This window comes from Varroa destructor, unplaced genomic scaffold, assembly GCF_002443255.2.
Source record: "Varroa destructor unplaced genomic scaffold, Vdes_3.0 BEIS01000002.1, whole genome shotgun sequence".
NCBI classification, from domain to species: Eukaryota; Metazoa; Arthropoda; class Arachnida; order Mesostigmata; family Varroidae; genus Varroa; species Varroa destructor.
The window spans coordinates 13,724,595-13,747,572 of NW_019211455.1; the positions used below are offsets into that span (position 1 = coordinate 13,724,595).

Below are 22,978 nucleotides of genomic sequence, written 5' to 3' on the forward strand. Positions count from 1 at the left end.
GACGAATCGGGGACCCTGATTCTGGCTTTGAACACTCAGAATAACAAGGAGCGCTAACGTTTGCAAATGTCGGCCTGCCTGTCTGAGTAGCTATAGCAGATGACACGGATAAGTTCGTCATCCCAAGAACGACGATGGCGGGTATTGGGTGCTAACACGTAAACGGGGTCAATTCATCTTCCAGAAATTTTGTCATCCTGTTTGATTTGGTTGGCATCCTCGAGAATACGTTGACGAAGAAACGATCGCAATAATTGTTGCAGTCCAGCTCGAAACATCAACACTTAGCGTAGTACAACACAATTGGCGACTCACGCAGCCGATCCACATTGAGCAAGAAATGCGGTGCTTATTAGCAACCTCCCGTACCTTCTATTGAAAGTTACCATATTGTGAGACAAGGACTCAGACGTATTTAGTGTATGGCCAATTAAATCAATAAGACAATAATAATATGTTTCATAAGTATAGTAACGACTAATATAAAACGTCGTAAACTTATTCGAAAATCGGCGTGGGGCTTCGCTGAGGACATGGCGGCCATGCAATGACATTCCAAAGGCTACGACTAAGATCAATCTTTATTACTACTGAAAGTTCAAGTGAAATAATGAAGACCCGTCGCTTGACCCACGACGAAGCTACAATGGATTCACCACGGAAGACGACAGTAATTATTTTTGGTAAGTCAGATGCAGAACTGTGGGAAGGTCAATAGCGTCCGTGGCGGTAACTGACTTCGCCGGTAGTCCCGTAAGCGAACTGCCGGACTAATTCCGCCATTGTTGTTTAGCATGACACAATAAAAAGGCAAGCAAACAGTGCGATCTGAGCGAAATTCGAACAAATCAAGTCCCACGGCGAAATCACCAAGTCGAAAAAAAAATCACTTTGAGGCTGGCCTCATATGTAATATGTAAGTGATAGATATAATATCTAAGTGATATGTAAGTAAACAGTCATTCGCAAGCATCATCATGTCAATGGATGTGGCGCTGCAATCGAGGATCGATCATTTTTTGCATTTCGACCATTTTTACAAGTTTAAAAATGTAACAACGCCATTCCATCTGAGATGAAAACGATCCATATTTCGATTTAGTTAATTTAAGTTATTTTTAGCGCAAAACTTCGACGAATGTCTGACACTTACGAACCTAGTACACCAAAATTACCCTATAGCCACAGAGGAGATTGGTAATATTTAGAACCGTATAATTGTTTTATATATAAGTCCAATAATCTGTTACCTTTGCAAAGTAACAGATTATTGGACTGCGGTGTTCTCCTCATATGTTAACTCGTATCGGAACTCGTATGTTATTCTGACCTCCTTTTGGTAACCTCGCGGTTCTGATCTTTGAAGGCGCGCTATTTTCTTTCGCCCTGAGAACGAATTTTAGGAACGCACCTAGTACAGTCAGTGCTTTCTAGTTTGTGAAATGTTTCAATGTCAAAATCTGACACATGCTGAATTTCGACCTCTCCTCTGTAACAGCAAAGCAAGATCTATGTCCAGCGAGAGTCGAGTTTTGTCACAGCGTTCGCCCCCCGGTGCAGCCGCGATCAGCCCGCTGCATCGGTAGGAAGAAGGAAATTAATGACGTAAGAAGCTATCGACGGCATTGAGCAAAAATAAACGTACATTTGCCGACACGATATAAAAACACAAATTCTTTTCGTCATTTTATTCACTTTGTAATGATCTGACTCAATATCAGAGAAATATTCCCTTACGATTATTTAGATAGAATACGTGTGCTTGCTTGTATGGCTTTATATTATTCATAGAATTTTTTTCTTATCATATGTTAGATTAGTTTAATGTCAACACAGATTCGTCAACGTGTGCGAAAATCTCGCGCATTGACTCCGGATAATTGTAATAGGTACATTTTTGTATACGGTCCGAATTATCACGCTCTATTACACAGGTACAAAATACTCATTCCTGTAGTCATGACGTGGCATATTGGTACGAACACAAGGACGTATGCGCTCGACGGCGGTGTCAGCAGCGGTGTCACTGGTCACAATATCGATTACTTCCTACATTTATTCGCCAACATAAAATAGCGCTAGGACGCACAAAGTGAACTTCTCTAGCTGACGGCCGCTCGTATCTTCATAGGTATGATTTGCTTCGACGGCAACGTATGTTCAGCCTCGATAAAATGCGTTTTGTCCGCTCGTTTCCATCGTGGGATGAAAAGACTCTCTGTCATCCATACAGAAATCGGGATGCGGTGATGATGGGCTACAGTTATAAACAATGACCAGACAAGTATCGACAGTCGACGGCGCACGGCAGGAACGATGCAGCTCAACAGAGTCAAAAAAAAACGCTGGAACCAGACGCAGCAATTGAATAGCACAGCCACAATGATACTTCTAGGTAGCAATATAACGGTACACTGTTGCCGGGGAAACGCGCAGAAGCACCCAGAAGGATTCTGTTCATGGGCGACGTATTCGTCTATATGCCTATTCGGCCGTGCTATCAGTAGAAACAGCTCTTTCGAGTTCTAACTATGACAAAGTATGACGGTTGTGCTGTGAACAAATTGTTTCTACAATTACCAGTGTTGCCACTACAGAAATTTCTCTATCATGGCGTCATGAAGACCATGTCGTGCTCCTAGTTTGTGGAGTTCATAATGTTCTTCATTTTATTCTTCGACTGCATTTATCAGCGCCTGGCGTTTTTCTATAAGCAAAAACCAAGTTAGAATTCCGAGCTGTCTTACAGGTTTCAATATGTAGACCATCTGCAATAGCGGAAAGCAACGACTCGCAGGCTTGGGGCTCGACGAAAAAATAATTATCGGAAACTTTTTCCGATACGAAACACAGTAGCCAATCAGCTCGACGTAGTTTTAGTTGGAAAACGTTTAATGTTGTACCAATTTTCCTGAAATAGTAGTTATACATTGGCGCTGCAATCGTTTTAAGGTAGATTAGCAATTATTAAAGGTATATGAAATACCGTTACAGAATGTATCAGTCCCGATTGCAGGCGGACAATTTCGGTAAATCATTGTATAAATTTTCGGGTTCTAAGGCTTTCGACAGGAAAAACACGACGGGATCGGGGATGCGCTATTGTAATCGCTCTGAGCAACATCGCGTAAGAAATCAACATTGAGTGTAACCAACGGCTCAAGATTTTAAAATATGGAAATTAACCAACTTAAGCAGTGAAAATGCCATGTGGGTTTTACTACTACGCTATCCAAGGCAAAGCATATTTGTGTACGTATCTTTTGCTATATGGATGCACCTAGCAATGCCGAAAAGCCACTTAAAAAAATAATCAAATTGTTTATTTAGCTTCGTATTTCGTGTGTTGGGTTGGTAGAGTAACAGCGTAATATGCCAGGATCTACATACTTAAAGCTGGTTACAACGAGACGCAATGCGTATGGCTTAGATAGGTACCGAATGGTGAACATACTCTCTAGGCGATCAGGGTGATAATACGCTTTACTCATAATACATATGACAAGCAAATAACGGAAGTAGTTGAATGGAAGGAAGCGAATTACTCATCGTAAGTGGTCTTTAGTTTTTTATAGAAAGGTTTGTATTTGTAGAGATGTCTATCACAGCCATCGTCGTTGCCACAAAGTCGGCAAAATTTTACCCTTTTGTTGCCCGCTGATGTCGCGTTTGTGACACCTGCCGCAAGTGAAACGGTCAAGAAACAGCATCTACATGGCGAACGCGATGAACTGCTTTATATGGAAGTGCCTACCAAACAAACTGACTGACTACAGATTTGTCGTTCACGTTGACTGAACGGGTAAAGGATCTCATCTGATTTCTTAAAATTAGAGGAAGATCAAAGAAACGTTTATCTGGATGGCTAAACCCAGGCTTCGTTCGGGACGGTTACGTATGAGACGGCTCGAGACTCCTAGGACTCCTAGCGAGGCTGTAGCAATACCACTGCCGCCGACTAACTACGATTGGTTAGCTAAGTAGAAGTATTTTTGTCTTTGTACTTTTTGCCAATAAACAAAAATTTCCGAAAAAAAAAAGTATTTGATTCGAAAAAGCAGTTAAGGTTTTGATGGGTCCACAAGGAGTTATACCCCACAAGGACATATACACACAATTATAACAAATATATTATAGACTTGACATTCTACTTGCTTTGAAAGGTGTAAATTTGCTAGCTATTCTATTATAGGTTGGTTAGGTAACTTAGCCAATAAATTAGAAACGAAAAGATTCAACCTAGGTTCATTGGGAGATTATAAAAACGATAATAAATCAAATAATACAAAAAGACTATTTCCGTAAACCCGTCGCAGTCTACTGACAACGACCCTGAAACGCCCAATTTGTTGTCGATTGTGACACAAGCTACGAAAATTGTGTTTTTATTAAAATTGACATATTTTTTTGTCTGCCAGGTACTTTCGAAATCATATCTAGTCGCGCTCCGGCCTCTACGTGTATCTGAAGCAAATGACACACTGTGCATTGAAGGTACTGTGATTATCATCTGCATCACTGTTATTACTATCGAACCTAATCGGCCTTATACGTTATGTCGCGGATCTGCCCCCAGTCATTTACGTGTTTATATCACTTGGCTAGTCTCTCTCTTGCGGATGATTTCATCTTTTCTTCTTTCCACGTCGCTGTCGATTGACACTCTCAAACAGAAGCAACGACAAAGAAGGCTGTCAGTCTGCTCGTCATTATACAAGACATTGTAGCGCATAGTATAGAAATACGTGTGTACAAAACTATTTGACGATAAGTCGTGCATAGATACGAAGCTCCAGTGAGTGCAAGCGAGTGACGACCGAATCGGTAGTCGACAGACGTGGCCACCGGCGATAGCAACAAAGAGTGCTCCGAAAACGGCTCAAAACAACTGTATATGGTCAGCCACTCTTAACTTGTCAAAATGCATTTTGACATCTGAGGGCGTCTGCGAACATGACAGTAAACATCACCCCTCAAAACGGACCCCTTCAAAAGACATAAAATATAGCTCACGTCGACGATATCTCTGCGCGTGCGCATATGAGTTTATTAATATATTATTTTGGGACAACGATGATATTTCGACAGGTCGCAAACTAAACGATTAGTTCGATAAGTACGAGGTTTGTCGTGGCGATGAACCGGCGATAGCTTTTCGCTGTTGAAAATTGCCCAACTTTAACGTTTATTGCTAGTTTCCTGTCCAATCAAATTAATCGTTTGAAGTTTAGAGCCACTATTCGGTGACGGCAGCCGTTTGAATATGTTAGCATAAGGCGAACTAAGCACAACCGTAAACAATAAGCAAATGTTCACGCAAACATATATACAAATACGCACGTGCCTACAAGCACATCCACAAACAGCTTGTTGCTCTGTTTCTTTGTGCAACGATGGGATGCATGATTTTCGCCAAAAACGACACGGACTTTTTAGATGAGGCTGAATTCTGCTACTGAAGTTGCTTCGGCTGCTGGCAACGAGTTCATAATGTAATAATGACGCAAATGGTAGCGTTGCCGGTGGCAACGTTGTATATAAGGATGTAGCTCGTGCTTTCGTTATCGGTGATGATTTTGCCGTTGTTTTTGTTGTTGCTAATGATGTTCAGTGATTTACAAAGGTCGCCATCGAGATCGTCGTTATGACCCGTCGCTGATCGAGTTTCTTGGTGACTGCTGCAGTTCTAAGCACCGCGCACTGTTTATGGTAGACGACGGAACGACAGGCCGATGAAGGCAAAAAGCAGATCGGCGCTGGGGCAAATGGACAAGAAAAGGATGGTCTCGCTTTTGTTTTTGAGACATGAAACCTCCATAGCCCAAGCGAATGACGGAAAAAATGAGCTAAACGCCACGACTGCTAGTACATGTGTACGTAGTAGATTAGAATAAGAGCCAACTATGATACGTATCATCTGTTCAGAAATGTCCTTGTCCCCCGATTATACGACCATGCAACAGAAGCAGTGACGACGACAACAGCGGTAACAGTAACAATACCCACAGCAAGAACGGAAATAACATCGATACCGGCGCCAACCGACGAGAGTTGGGACGGGGCAATAACAGTGACACGCTTCCATGGCTTTTTTTTTATCGCCACTGGACATGTTTGCCAGTCTGCCGGAGCGGACAATTCTATGTTGATATATGTCATTTTGTTTAGCCATTTTTTCTTCATCGAGCAACGGCAGCAGCTACAGCAGTATTAACAGGAGTTTTTGCATCTATAGTAATATGACGTTATCAAAAGTTTCAAGCTAACTACATTTACACACTTGGGAATACGCAGGGATACATCGATAAGTTAAACCCAGGACAACTGGCGGGTCTGCAAACGACAGCAGAGTATTTTGGGATGTACTTGAACTTGGGTCGATATCATCCCGAAATATATTAGCCTAAATGGGTTGTTGCCTATTCATTCATTCATTTTGGTATCTGATCGACTGGTTACAACATGTCTGCCTAGTCCGGTTCGATTGTCTGTGGCGTGGCTTCAAAGGCAACGTAAAATTGGCACACTGCGCATGTTCTGTTCTACTAAATCTGTTATGTTGCATTGACGCTTTCGTGCATACTCGCCCATAGTATTGCGAAGCCTCCTCAAACAGCCCAACGGCTATGGACTAACCTAACGGAATCGAATGGCGGAGGGAATGATACTGTCCTAGATTTATTGTCTGCCCGACAAATACTTTCGGCTTTCTCTTAGTCGTCCGTGAACCGTTGCCATACGATGCTATCAACGATAATGTCGCCGTAAGTTCGAACATTTTGCCGACGATCGGCCCGTTGCCTCTGTTACAGCGGAGCTTACATGTCCATTGGGCAGTATCGCTGCAATCAGTGCGACCAATTTGCGTATATTTAACCGATCTTCGTCTATTCCTAGTTACGTCCACCGGCAGAAGTCGCTGGGCCAAACTATGCCTATGACATACACAACGCGACAGGTGTGATTAAATCAACAATAAATAGTAAGGTCGAAAGGTGCATATACAATAAACTAGTAAATGAAACAGATTTTTAATAATCGTAATTTTCGAGACTATTGGATGGCATTAGACATATGCCGAGGCTGCATGCGTAGAATGCCATAAGAGCTCACTGGTACATCGTTCTGGGTGAAAGCCCAACACATCGAAGTAACCTCATTTCTATAGCATCGGTCTGGCAAATCGTCTTCAGCAGTGGGCTGACGAAACCTTAAGCACTCGACGAGCTAGATTAGCGTAGCTTATATGTATCGGAGCGGGCAAGGAGTTTGGAAGGGTGAAATGGATTTTGAAGAATATATTATCGTTGTACAAATAACACAATAGAAATCTGTTTCCGAATTAGCTGTTCTTAAGTCCTGGCTTGTCTCAGCGGTCAGAGATTAAAGATTTTGCGCCTTAACTGTTCATTTCTGACAACGCCCAAATACAAGGTTTGAAGCATGTCTAACTTCTGCTCGCACTCGTCATGTCGATGTTGAGGAAGGCATTGCCAAATGCCGCACCTCTACCGCAGTAAAAATTCGTAGATTCCACACAGTTCATATTGACCGTTGTGATAAATACATAGTTACGCGCTGAGTTTTCAAAAAGATTACACTATCGCTAATAACATGGTAACGATGGGGCACATCAGCCGTATCTTCACGGGGACCACTTGTGCATGTTAAGAACGATAGCGTTTCCTGGGAGTCGAAAGCTCGTTATGAAGACGCAAGTAGACAATTGGTACCTGTGCGATTAGGTAAGTGCGCACCACTAAGCGGTAGACACTGGCAGAAGCAACAGATACGATTTTTTGTCCTGTTTCCAGCCGGAAACAGCAGCAGCAGCGGCAGCAGCATTGACATGTTAAACGCTCTACTTCAACGCATAAAATCACCGTTTGTTTTGTTGCCCATCAATTGGCATATCCATATGTACGTGTACAAAATAGAACATGAAAACATGCCAAGTTGTGCGTTAGGGTGCTACAAAAACGTTACTCGCGTCAACGCCGCCGTCAAAATACACGTATCCTTCACATGCACATAATAGCTGTAGATACTTGCGTACATGTGCCATTTGTTGTAAATATGTACAAGCTATAATCCTTCGTGTGCATATATTGTACGACGGCACTCCGTCTGTACTGGAGCAATCTTTTAAGATATTTGCCGATGGAAAATATATCACTGGATTACGCTGCCCGACGACAGTCCTGGTGACAGGGCAGCTAACTAGGCCACGCTGATGCAACTTCATTGGACGCTATCACCGACTATCGAGTCCATCACCACCTCGAGACGACCGCCGTCAGGTTAGAGTGATGTGACGCCACCAGCCGTTGGCATAGTGACGGCGGCCATATAGCAACATGCCGTTTGGACCCTAACAGACCCATGTCGAGCTATTGATGCCGTGCCTGGTCCAAAATTAACTGCAAACTGCTAATCTATCGGTTTTGGCGCAAAACATTATTCTGGCTCTTCGTTATACGATGTAGATGTAGTTTGACGTGAGCAGTTACTCGGAGCAGCGACGGTGGAGGTGGAGATCGTTGGTCATGTCTACAAATGAAAGAGGTCATGAAAGAAGTTTTATCAGCTCGATCTATTTGTTACTCGTCGCAGTAATGTGGTATATTTGATGTTTGTTTTTTTGCTGCTTCTGTTGCTCAGCTAAATCAAGTCAAAGGTAATAGATAGAATGCATTTGGTGTGGTTCACGAGCTGCGCACTTGGAATCGCTGTTTGTTCATTGGGAATTTGAAAGGGGATCATGCGCCCACAGAAGAAGACCTACAATTCATACCTGTTAAAATAGAGACGTTACCACTGTTTATGTGGACGTGCAGACATAGCAAACGTAACCGTCTTTCGACAACCTGCCAATGAATATCTATTTGCTGAAGCGTGTCAGTTACTGGATGTCGAACAGTGATCTGTCGGCAATATCATTCGTTTGTTCTGTAATGTATCCTGACGTATATTTTCCGGGAAGACCGTTAGGAGCATTGAAAAGGGTCCAATGCGAATATTTATTATAGTGTATTTCCTGCATCCACCGGGGATGCAATGTACAATGTCCCCAGTCGCTCTCGCAGTTCACGTTCACGCAGCTCTCCTCGGCGATGATCATGCTCGATAGCCTCTGCCAATCAGATGGCAGCAAAACTCTGAGCATATATGTTGAGTACAAAATAATTTAAGGGTCCAACTTTAAGGGCTTCAAAAGATTACGACCCATCCACCAATACCACTTCCATCTTTTGCTAAACAACGAAAGTCGGTTCCTGCGCTGACCGTTCGCAACAAGCCGAACACGATAATTAAACCGCTAAGCAGAGATTTGATACAATTCTGAGTATTAGCTCATGAACCCTGAGATGATACGTACTTGCGTACGTATCGCATGTCAGACGATATATTGCGTATACGTGCACCGTAAATTAGTGCGCAAGTCCATCGTGTATTTGCACATGGCGCGCCTAGTAAGTATAGTTTCAACAATGGGTTTGACGGCAATGCTATGCTACTTTAATGGCTCATCTCATTGATGAAAGCTTACATTCCATATAATAATCAAGAGTTGTCGCTAGATGGTGAGCTGTTCAGTTTCGGCAAAGATACTGTTAAACACGCCTGATTGGGTAGCATCAAAGGGTCTATTGTACCTAGAGAATATGGTTTGGAATATGGGTTTTTATACCGGTTATTTTTGTTCGCTAGGATCTCAATAGAGATATACCTTCCTAAACCAGCTGCGACCGTTCTTTTCTTTTAGTTAAGCTCTGCACAGACCAGTCGTTCTATGCTTTTTTCCTCTTTTGTCACGCAAATCAAATGGAGTCGGCAGGAATAATCACGTTTTTACTGCCCCATCATGTTTACAGTTTTTATAAATGCTAGAATGTCCCCACTTCAAACCAATAGATTTGCTCTACATACTTCAACAGTAATTGTAATTATAATAACATCATCTTATTTTAAGGTATATCCATATGTAGCATTATGCTAATTTTAGATCTAATAATAGCTCAATTTCTAGTGCTATGACTTTAAGGGGCGTCCTTCCACCTCACCTTTTTACGCAACCCCTGTCATAACTGTTATGATGATGATACTGCTAATGATAGTAGCCTTGTGACTCATCTCCATCTGTCTGTTGGAGACGTTCGCGACTATCACAAATGTTCAATGGATTAATATAGATTTAGCAACTGTGTGTACTTTAGATAAACGTGAATTTCTTTTGCAGTGCTAGGCTCAGTAGCAAAGGGTGATAATGCAGTTTTGCGTCCGATCACACCGCGCAAGCGTTCTAGCAGTCGCAAAAGAACAAAGTTTACGTGTCGTCTGCACATGTCGGCGACTCCACTCGTTTACCCCATTGGCACAGTCCCCTGCCACAGCGCCATCTAAGTCCCTCAAATTGTGTTGCCTTTTTCCTGACTTGACGTGCCCGTTGTCTTTGAATTGGGATAAACACCGACCGCTCGTAAATAGCTCAGCAATATACATATATATATATATATATGACATATATATATATATATATATATGTCTGTGATTAGTGGCTTAGTTGTGCTTATGCCAGGTACATTTAACGAATTCATTTCTGTTAATATTTTCCTCGTAAGGCTGTCATCGTTACTTCCAGCAACAGCAAGCAGGCGCCTAAAGACCCGCTGTCGGAATATCGATATCTATAATTTGTGAACGAGTGATCATATTTAGCAGTAACAGCCAGCACGATTTATTTATTATAGCCAGTTGCTTCGGACAAGAAGTTCAACAAAAATTTAGCTCTTCTTTCTAACGAATAGGTGATAGCGGCAAAGACCCTGGTGATGATAGCCGGAATTGTTGTTAGGAGATTTTTAGCTGATTACCCACCTCTTGGCTAAATAGAAAAAGCTTTATTGCTGCGACAAAACGCTGGCAAATCTCTGTAATGAAGGCCCGTGCTTGATAACTAGGGTGACGCCGGATCGAGCACTGAAATGAAAACCTCACGAGAATACAAATCAACGACTATCTGAGCTGAGGTGTTCTCGCTCAGTAATTTCGTTATTATGTGCATCTACGCAGAACAAACCGTGGTCACTATTGCGGCACCGTATTGACAATTGGCATTAAAGGGTAAAGAGCGAACGACAAAATAGGCTTAAATAACTGTAACTAATAAAATAACCTTGCCTTTAATCGCATCAGTTTTTGCCTAACTTTTATTAGTTCTCATTTACTATTAACGAGAGGCGAACGAAAAAAAATGAGGAACGGACACATTCGACACCAGCTTTTTGGTTGGTATCAAACAAAGACAATACGAGGTGTTCAAGCTTGCTACTTTTTCATGCATCGGCCACCACACACGAAGGATGGTGAGTACTTCCAATGAGGTTTCTTTCAGTTTGGTAACAAAAGAAAAAAAAAAAGCAATTGATTTGATCTACCTCACCGTGCATTAATCGTCTGGCTGCGTTGAAGGGGGAAATATTTTTTTATAGATAACATCATACACAACTAGAACGTAGCAAATACGCAATCGCAACAGCCATAATTGCGTTGTTTCTTCATAGTTCGTTGGTAAAGTGGTTTCATATCCTCGTTTGGTACGAACAGGAACTTTGTAAGTGTATTTTTTTATAGGTCCGCACAATGCTACCACAGCAATAGATATGCCAATATGGTGGCTAGCTATAACTTACCTATAGAAAATACATAAGAATGTAAAGAGATATTATATGCACAATTTTTTTTTTCTTTGTAGAAAATACTATAGATATTTAATGTATTATGGCGGCGCGTTGCTATCAGCAAATTGGTACGCTCTATAGAATCGAAGCGGGAACAAATGTATGATGTGACATTGCATCAATAGGGGAGACAATATTGTTCTGCCGGACAGTTGGACAACTTCTTTAGCTTACAGATATTCAGCCTTGTCTCACATACGGCTGTACCGCTAGCAGCCCCAATATACCGAGGAAAAGCATAGCATCATCAACAGCCATTTGTGCCCGCTGGCTGAAAGTCTGAATTGTTTCGCAAGTACTTTGCATCTGCGACCGTTCTGTTCTTGCTGTAGCCAAAGCCTGTCACAGCAGGGGCAAGTGAGTCAGTTCTGGAAAACCCACGGGATTTTAGCCTGGATAAAGTTGAAAAGTGATTTATTGCAAGGGCATCAGACAGAGATCAAAAGGAGTAAGTTATCGAACGTATTAGCCAAGGACACATAGTTACATGTCTATTTCCATAGCGACTGATATTACTGTTTTTATTATAAACAGAAACTGTGTAGATAAATAAAGCGGCAGTTTAAGTTAGTCGTTGTGTGTCAGCTATTCAGATCTTCTTCTTAGCGTTACTAAAAACGCATACAAATGCCGGTTTCATCGATGAATTTGGCAAGCGTTTAGTTTTACATGTATATACATCTATTTATACGTTCGTATATAATGCGGATATTTAAGAAACCGTGTTAATAAAAGGACGACACTGGTACAAGATATGCATGGCAGGCGCGTAGTGTTTAGCGGGTTCATTCGACGGCTTTTTACGTGAACATGGGGGCTTAGTCTGAACACGAACTTTTTTACTTGTAATCCAAATGACGAGAGCTGAGATAAATTGTTATTTACATTAATAGAAGTACTTGGTTCTGGCGGACTCTAGATCAAAAGAAACGATCTTTGAATATTATTTACATTCTATCAGGGTCAAATAAATTCCAGTTTGCGATATACATATGTATGTATATATATATAGGTGTGTAATTTTTATTTTCAGTGTTCCAAGGTACTTTAACGGACTCATAAGCTGTTTTTGCCTATACAGGCCATCTTCTCCTGTCTCCTGTTTTTGTTCTAATGCAGCTTAGTTGTTGATACAGACGTATCTACACAACGCAAAATCGCGCCTCAGACTCTTAACGTCGCCATCATGACTGCCGGAAAGGCGCCCAAAGACTGATTCGGTTGTGTTAGCAGTACCTCTCTATCGTCTATCGAGATGTGGCATATACTCAACGTAACACCAACACTGATTCGGAGAGAAAAAGACCCTGCGAATTTTAAAAGCTGACGTATAGTTTACATGCGCTTGTCCTCATGCTGACAGCCCCTGTGCCAGTATTCAATTAGTGTAAATAAAGAAGTCGTTATCTATTTGTACAAAACTGTCGTATACGTTTCACACGTTAGCGCTAGTAAGTTAGTACCCTATTACTCTTTTATGGATCTGTGTATCGTGTGATCATTCATCGTATGAACGAATTGGTGCGCACTGCCCACTCCAAGGAAGCCGTGGACGAATATAGATGCTTCAGATCAAATACTGCATGCCAACGCTTTCTTCGAAATCGACTCTGACCAAAGGGCTTTATTTGTAAACTTCGTTCAGTCACATTAGATGTTTTTTATGCCGAATCTATCTGACAGCTTCCTTCGGAATAAAGGCAGGGCTAATCAGAATTTATTCATGGAAACCCTTCCTAAATTAATAGCAAACTTCTAATCATTACTTTGTTTCGATGACTTTTCGATGCATGAGCTTCTGCAACCCGCAATCGTCAAATAGTTCTGTTTTCATATGTTTCTTGTGTATAATAATGAGAATAACGGTAACGATGCATTTAAGAATCAGAATTTCTACGAATACTCTCTGTAATATAATTGTAGACATTATAGAATAACGAGTCTGTAACACAGCTGGAGCCGATGAGCACAATGAATTGTTGTCGTTTCGCGGCTCCTGACTCACTCAGAAACTCGTACGTGAAACGTCTCTATGATTTGCAAGGTCCATTCAATTACACGTACCCATTTCATATAAAATTGATGAAACTTTCTCTTTTTCTACCTGTAGGGTTTTTGCCTACTGAAACAGACCACCACAATAATGTTAGAGAATGTCGTTAGAGAACACTTACCATGCCAATGCGCTTCTTTGTTTCGTGTGTCTTTTCGTCCCGCATCGGATTATCAAAGGCGTTTAAGCCGATCTTGAAGCCATCGAATCCGTCGGCACTTCCGTTAATCTCCAGCTCGGGTGCTCGAGCATAGGCCTTAGCCACTCGCCGATTACGCTCCATGCAGATGATTTTTGCCCAGATCTCATCATCGATCTGTTCCCATTTGTGCAGCACTTCCTGGATGTGGTCCTGTAGAACGGAGCAATCGTTCACAAGGTCAATTGTATTATAAATCGAATATTAGTACGCTAGGCGTGCTTTAGGGACATTTCAACATTTTCACAAAATTATAATAATTTCGCTGCAAAGAGGTAATGTCGAAATCATCCATACCATGCATACAAATAGCGCCTGATCTCAAAGCTAAAAGTCATAGACCAACTGACAGCTAGTAACAATTTCAACAACAAAAACGTTAGTTGAGGATACTTCACCTAATCTTTTAAGCCAAAGGTAGTTTTACCGGCGGATAAATTCAAAGATGAGTAAGAGGAAGGGCCCCCGGTGGCACTATTTCAGCGCAGAAACCCAAGACATCTAGCCGAACGCCAACAAAAAGGTTAGCTCTTTTCCGAGCCTCTTGAAGAGTTTGACTTCCAAAACCTCTCACCCGCCACTATCGATCCAGCGAATAAAACGCTATGCTTATTACTTCCATGCAATTGAAAAGACTGGCATAATTCCGAAAGTTCCTGTGCTTCCTTCTTCACCTGCTATAATTCGTTTTTGTGGTAAGCTTGCGTTCAGATATGAATAATATATCTGGCATGCTCGCAGATTATCAAGCTTGTGCGGCTAGCTCAACAAATTAACGGTGAAACATTCAGTACTATTATGAACGATTTTTGAGGTATTCAGAAAAACGATGGATGGAATAACTTATATATATATATATATATGTGTATATATAAGTGCTTGTATGTATTCCTTAGATTGGTACCTTTTGACCTATCGACCTAGCTAGAATATAAGCCGTGTAAACTACCTCATAGCTAGAAATGAGGACGAAAGTGCGTATAGTCAGATGGACACAGGTGTACAGTACCGTCTTATTCAGCATTAGCTTCGCTAGACGCCTACGGCATTCAATGATGAAGTACATACACCGAGAAAGACAACCTCCTCCAGTATCGTCTGCCACATCTGCTTACCACATTGCAACCTTAGAAGACAAAAATCGGAAGTACGCAGCCAGGCCGTTACCAAACGCTGCGTTACTCTCGAAGACGGAAGTCCACTTCGTACACAATGCTAGTATGAAGGCTATTTCAGTAAACTCTGCGTATTTATGGCTGAACAGCATTGCGTAATCGATGCACAGCAGGTCCTTAGAAGCGGTTTTGTCGCAGTGATAGGTGGGAGATGTACGTAGTCGTTATAGGAGAAAAGCCCCACGTTCTGCCATTCTGGCTCAAGAGACGGCGACCAGTCGCCGATTCCGGTCAAGCTATAACGGCCAGTCGTTTGACCGGTGTCAGCCCTACAAGTTTTACGCTGTTCGGTGTTCGCGTCTATTTTGCTTTTTCTCCCTTTAATAGTGGCCGCAGCGGTAGTGGTTGAAGTGGCAACCTCATTTCTGACAGGGGTTCTGTAGCTGTCCGGTATGAGACTGCATGTCTCCGCTTTCTGATGGTTTAGGTCATAGTTTCGACCATAGCCATCCGGTCCGGCCAACCGTATCCTACGGCCAGTGAGCCAGCCTGGAGACGAACTTATGTTTAGAGGCGCCAGAGGTTAGAACTTGGTTTTATATTGTGGTAATGACAAACGTTACCCTATATTTAATGGCGTCTGAGCAAGGGCCCATTTTTACCAGTGGCCGAAGTAGAGATACGACAGACAGAACGGCGCACACAAGAGCTACTTCAGAAAAAGCCACTGCGTATTCAAACACATTAATGTGGTAGACATATACGATATAAGCGTTGACAACTAACTGTGGCGCGCCAGCCATGTCAGTGGCACAATGAGTAAGGGCGAGTCTGGCTCCGATGCTTAAATCGTGGTTCGCCTTCTCTCTCGTCGCGTGAGATGCCCGCTCATCCAGCCAGCCAACCATGGAGACGGACTTCGGGCCGTTTTCTGTGAAGCTATCTATTCCATATATTCAGCCTTATTATTCTTTTCGGGCATAACTGTGCTAGCGTACTGCTAAATACAGCGAAGGGTAGTGGCAGTAATATTTCGTGCAAGCCACGACCAGGATAAACTGACTATTACTATTATTATTACAGCTCAAATGACTCATAGCTAGTCAGTCGGCGAGTGTTAACCAGGGTCAGAGATTCGTCCAACACGCTCTGACACTCTAGCAATTTTCAATGTCATTTGATTATAAGAATGAACATTAACACACCATTGACTCAATTAAGTTAAGCATATGCACGTTCTATAGATGGTAGGGCCGCAAGACTGAGACCGGCACGTTAAAGCGTCGAGCCTTCAAGCGTCTTCCTGTGCCATTTAGTTTATTAAACAAGTTGACGCGTATAGCGGTTTGAACACTTTCTCGTATTTTTATCCCACATTAGTTATATTGTGCATCTTCAATCAGTTTGTGGGTTCCGTCGACGAACGATTCGTTCGAAATAGAAACGCCAGCTGCAGCAGATGTGACAGCTGCTACATCGGTCTGATGTCCTTCAGAATCATGTACAAGTAACAGCCGGGCAGATGAACAGCCGGCAGCTGAACATAGCATCATAGAGAAACTATCCAGATAGCAAAAGAAGTGAGTTTGTTGTTGTAGTATCCGTAAGCAACGTAAGTGTCAACTGAATCCATTCGCCCTAATGGCTAGAAGCCAGATGCCCCACTGCGCCAGGCAACACCCGACGGAATTGCCATTGACCACTGCTACTATCGCGACCACTGTGGGCCGACCAGCCACGGTTAGCATCTGTACTTTGACAGCGATAAACTAATGATAATGGTTGAAATGCACATTCAAGAGTAACTACATATAAATACGAACGTACATACACACATCGTGCATGGAAGCTCTACGGGTCAACCCCGTACATGGTTGTACGCAGTTCGTATGGATGCGCATATTGATCTGGTAGAGAAATCTGATGAGCGCTATGATCAACCATAGTAAAATTGCTGATAAAGATTTGGTAACATTGGTAGATTAATGCGGCAGCGAGGAGCGACACGCCCGTATGTCTTTTTACCTAGAAATATATTGTTATGCAGTCATTTCTAGGATGACTTCTTTTGATTGCTCCGATTTTTTAACGGTGATAACCCTTTGCGGCTGTTTACGGCTCGCCCGTCTGCAGGCCACAAATGACGGTAGCTCTTCCGGGAAATATGGTCCTGTTTTTATGGCTGAACACGACGATGATTTGGGAACGTTGGAGAAAAAAGTTGACGACATTACTATACGCACTTCAATATACTCATACAAGCATGTAGAATCGTAAGGGGCCAGGTATTCACTACTTACACATCTAACTTAACTTAGTTGCCATTTAAGTTTTCCAAATTAGTATCCAAATGAATGCGGGAAATATAGATATATATATATATAAACATTGCGAAAGAAAGAAACATTACTATATAATTAGAACGATCATTTTAATGTCGAATTTTTAAAACTAGTTATCTAGCTATTAATGTATATTACTATACTGTGGCTAGAGTAACAACACCGGTAGGCTTTTACGAGATTTTTATGGGAAATTTTCCCATTCTTCTTGATGATTATCAAGTTATTATGTAGTTGAATAGAAATACCAAAACCTCGTTTGAAGATAGTCTGATACGACAGAAGCTATCTGATCAGAGGCCATTGTTGTATTGACAGTTTCATTGGCTTACTCTCTTATCTAATACAATATAGCTCAGTTTGCGGGGCATAATGCACTTTTCAGCTGCAAAACAAGAGTCGACATTTTCACAATTGCTTTACCAGGGAGCTATTTAGCTGACAAATGTATGTAGAAAAATAGCAGTTTACAAAAGAATAACTTTTTTTTTTAATAGAGAAAGAACTTCGTTTGTTAGTAGTTTCCGGCCAGATTACCGACCCAACAACGAAGTGGTGCTGTCGTCTTCACACGCTACAGCCTGTCATATGAGTGATAAGAACACGTTAGTTAATCTCGAAGTGGCTTCGTTCCCAGACAGAGTTGTCTGTGCTCAGATACCAACCAGTTGCGTCGTGATTTACCTTTTTTCCTCCGTCTACCATTAACTATATAGACTTTTACTTTCTGTCCGTTCTATGTAGAAGACTCAAGGCCAAAGTGAGTTTCGTTTTGGCTTTTGGTGGAGGAATCATTTTCCAGTCACTGACGGCTCTGTCCAAATATCGACTGTTCATTTTAGGTGCATCGCGGTGAAGATCTTTGATCACCCCGACCATCCTGACAGCAGGACTCTCCCTAACTATGCAAGCATATATATATATATCTATCCGTCCTCTGTTCCGTACCTGATGAATAAACATAGGCACATCCATCTCGCCCCTTCCTCTCTTAGTATTTGTACATTTGCCTGTTCTCCCCTTCTGTTTCAACAAAATAAGTCTGTTTCTATATGTACCCGTTTATTGTACGGTTATTATTATTGTTGGGCAAAGTCCATTGTGTCGGTGCTTCACGATTATCATATTTCTATCTGTGTATATATATGTGTATAATTTTACTATTCATAGCTATTACCGTTGTTGTTACTGTTACCGCCTCGTTACTGAACGTAACGTTTACTGCACTACATGTAATCATGTATGGCATCATCTCTGTCACGTAGGCGCCCAGATGCAATCTGAGCTCATTACTGAGTTACATCACGATATCGACGTACGAATGAACACGGGTCTTTGTTGTTGGACTCGTAGCTATCCTTACCATCGACTGCAAGCGGAATTCGACCACTGTGCACGCATAAATCGAGTCGATATATATAAATATAATATAAATATAACATAAATATAATATATTTGGATGGTTAGCTGCTGGCAGGACTTCCTGAGGACTACGATTCTTATGGCGTGTCATTGAGGGCTACAACTACGGGGATAACGGACATCGAACCTCGACAAGATGTCGGCAGACGGGGTGGCCTTGGCTACGCATGCTTCATTCTGCTCTGCACGTGGGCTTCAGCATACTATTATATATTAATTGTTTCACTACTAAGTCCCTAAATACGAAAGGAGTCCTTCACCCTTCCTATACTTCGGCGTGTCACTCCGCTGTCGCGCGCGTACCTTTCGAGTTCTTGCTATAGCTGTTTCGACGCATGTATTGCTTTGCCACCGCGACACGATTCGAGCGATTTACTTTATGGAATTTTATTTACTCTCATATAGTGTATATACATACGGACAATTATAGTATTACTTATATACAGTTAATAGAAAGGTTGCGCATATATGCGCAACAAGAGTAAAATTCTATTAATGGTAATAGTAGATATTCCGTTGTAGAGAGAGGGCCGCTTTTCGCACGAAGATCTGTAATTTTCATAATAACGTCGCGGGGTAATTACGGGGCAATTCTGCCACCCGGGACGTAAATCAATCATCATTCAGTCATTCGTTGCTGAACGTGGAGAGCGCGCCGCATCCACTTTTAAGCGTGCTAAAATTATATGAAAACTGCCACTGTTCGCTAGATATACCAGCTGTTGTCTCTTGATACCTACTGCTTATTACCACAATGGTATGCTTGCAGTTTCTGATGGTCACCACTGACAAATTGATTTCCAATAACACAATCAGACGACATATGTTTATTGGCTTAATACACCTAATATATATATAAGAAAAATTGATCAGGGAAGGTTTCTTGATAATTCTTTTCGTAATTTTTTCATCGTACCATCGCTAGAGTATATAATTGTATATCCATAGCTATGGCATATGGTGGCGGCAGGTTACCTTCATGCGGCAGAATAGGTCGTTGTTTGCATGGTCGGTAAAAAAAAAAGTACACATTCTTGAAGAAACGATACTTTTCATAGCCCTTTTTCTTTGCGTCTTTTATGATAGTGATTACACTACAGCAAGCGATCGCCATTGACGTATGTTGTATAAATGTATTATATATTTATTTAGTTACTAAAGATGCCCATGGGTCCACGGCATTGTGAGATGATTTGGGCCAAGGGCCAAGATATAGGATAACAAGCTGCCATTAATGTGTGGTCAATTATAAGCAACCGTGTCCAAAATAGCTCTAAAAATTGGCTACGTTCTGGCCACGTAGATTCGCTTTCGGTGGACGTTTTGACTTCTAAATGTATCTATTTAATAGTAATACTCGTAATTGCAATTGTCAATTATTTGTTAACAGCTAACAATCTGGATCGCGACTGCTGCCGGGGTAATATTGCCGCCGTTGTCGATAGTTCTTTCAACACTCCTTGTCCGACGATTTAGTGCCCATTTACTATGCACGAAAAGTTCATTTCGGAGCGAATGCAAGCGACGACAGGTTCGAACAAGCAACGTCTTTTAGTTTCGTTGTAACGGTCTCCGTCATCCCCATCTTTGCGACGTCCAGGGCATCCGTCGATCATCGAAGCTCGCCTGGCCGTTTAGTTCTCGCAGGGGCTGTTACCTGGCGTCCTTGGCTGATTACAGAAAAATCGGGTGAGGAGTTTCGTCGTGCCGGAGACGTGGAAAACGACGAAGACGAAGTGCAACAAATGACGCTGTTACCGCCAATAGCTAAAGAAAGCAAGCAAGCAAAACAACGGTGGATCTCAGCACTCTTTCATAGTGGGGTGACGCTTTAACGATAAAGCTAAATGCAATTATGGCATAAGGGTAGACGAGAGTTGATGTTAAATGGGCAAAAAAATAGACGCCGGCCGAGCAACAAGGCACTAAAAGATACCAGCAGTTGCGGGTTATAGATGGAGGCCGAAATATACGGTCAGCAAAATTAGCACAGGCGGTGCCTTGTCTCTCACGAGCAGTTGGCAGCGGGAACAGCAAAACAAGTAGAACTGAATAATGTCGAACCAGTAATATATCTATGGAAATAGAGGAACAAAGGCCCGGATGCGGAGAGCAGGAGCACCTATTGGCCGTTTTTGAACGTTTCGCAATTCACTCTTGTTACAAGACGGGAGGAAATTCTCGTTATTACTACTGACTGCTTAGCACGGCCCAGTGTATCTCAAGGCTATGCGTCGACACCTGTAATCGCGCGTGTACGTTTGTGTGTATGCCATATATCGTAATGACGTTCTGTTAAATCAAATAGAAATCGACAGGCAGAACAATACGCTCGGCAGTTACCTGACGCGTGCTTTCGGCTGCTGCTCGCGGAGCACCGTAAAGTGCCGCTACCACGCACGAGTAGTAAATACCGAGTGATAGGTACCTTTTGCTCCGTCTTTGTTTGTTAGACACGCGTAGGCCGCTGTTTCGCGCTCAATACCGATGTAAGGGCAAATATGAGAGAGTTAGGGACGTGTCGAAAAGACGTATCGATTAACCATGGATGCTGCCCAATTTGAAAACCGCGTCAGTTACGCTCGCATTCATTTACAATATGGATAGGAATCTTTTTGTCTTCGACTATGTTTCATCCTTCCATTTCCACCACTCTAAGAAATTTTGACACTTCTGACTTCCCACAGTCGAATGGAAGGTAGTAGGGGTCCTATTCCTATAGGGAAGCGTTCCACATAGGCTAGTTTTGCAGCCCGCCAAAAGGCGTATTCACGAACAAGCCAAAATCACATCAGAAAATTAGGTAATATATCAACGTACGCAAGTAAATCAATAACACAATTACGCTAATGACAGCAAATAGCAGGTTTAATAGTGCGAGCGCGCTATACCAAAAGTAGAATTCACAGTTGAAAAGCCATTGTGGCCTTAGCAACGTCAATCAACGCCTGGCAGTCGTCAATTGTTTACGTTAGACAGTATAGGTGCTCAGTTGGATCGAGTTTAAAAGAGAGTCCAGACTGATGGTGCTCAACTACCACGCAAATGAAACGATACCATAAACGATCGTGTATCCCTATGAAAAAAAATGGCTCCGATCCAATTTTGACCTTTTTTTCAACGGTTCTTTGGAATATTATCATATTTTGCTCATTAATCTTTCGTGCTAGCAATCTGGTACGGTATTGATGGAACTAGGCGATGTGTTCTTCTGCTATATTTAGGAACTTATGAAGTGGTCTTGGTGCGAAACCGGGTATTGCCTTGGACAGATGTTCGCTACCGTCTACTAAGCCGACTGAAGTCAATAGAATGAGTTTAATTTACCGCACAAGTAAACGAAGATAACGATATCGGTATCATTGACCATCTCCTGATGCCAACGATACACTGGTCAGCCAGAACAGAAACACCGGGTTGACCAGACAGGTGCAAACAGCGATACTTGACGGTGTTGATAGGTTTGAGGTAAACAGATAAAACAATAAAACCTAAATGAACAGTTAGGTTGGTAGGCAACTGGGCCGTTGGCCTAATGTGTACGTCGAAGGGTCTTTTTGCGGCAGATCTGCCCGTTAATCGTAAAAGAGAAAAGAAGATTTGGATGGCGTTTATTGGTCAGCGTAGCTGGGTCGGGCCTCTGTATCTGCATCCGGAACATGGGCTGAACAACTACGGTTCGATTCGGGGCGTTGAAAAGCATCGTTTCGTGGGAATAGGAAAGAATAAAACTGAAATATAGAAGGCATAATAGCTGAAAAAAAACGTCAGAGAGCGAAAGCTGACACGAATGAAGCCAACCAATGGCGCTCTGCAAATACGTTTATACAATAGATATTTTACTCCTTAAGGAAGCAAATATCAGAACCAGAAGCGACGCCAGCTTATTATTATTATTATAAAGAACTAGAAAAAATGACGCGTGTAAATTAAATTTACCATTTGTCTCTCTATTGATCGTAAATAAACCGCAACTGAAATGAGATCCACTTTAGTATTAAACAGCGCGTAAATATAACAATAACTTGTATCGTCTCTTTCGTCTTAGGGATTCGGATGGGTAAAATCGGTTGTACTATAATAAAACAATAGTATAATGCGTCCAT

At 42.0% G+C, this 22,978-nt stretch overlaps 1 protein-coding gene across 9 annotated transcripts in view; it reads right to left on the reverse strand.

The window, feature by feature from the left end:
• The window catches only part of LOC111243619 (uncharacterized), a 126,507-nt gene that overhangs the window by 12,960 nt on the left and 90,569 nt on the right, over positions 1–22,978 (reverse strand). For all 9 annotated transcript variants that reach the window (XM_086981649.1, XM_086981651.1, XM_022789421.2 and 6 more), the window contains one exon: positions 13,916–14,146. In XM_086981649.1, the coding sequence (XP_086837775.1) occupies positions 13,916–14,146 (231 nt within the window). The remainder of the gene's footprint in view (positions 1–13,915; positions 14,147–22,978) is intronic.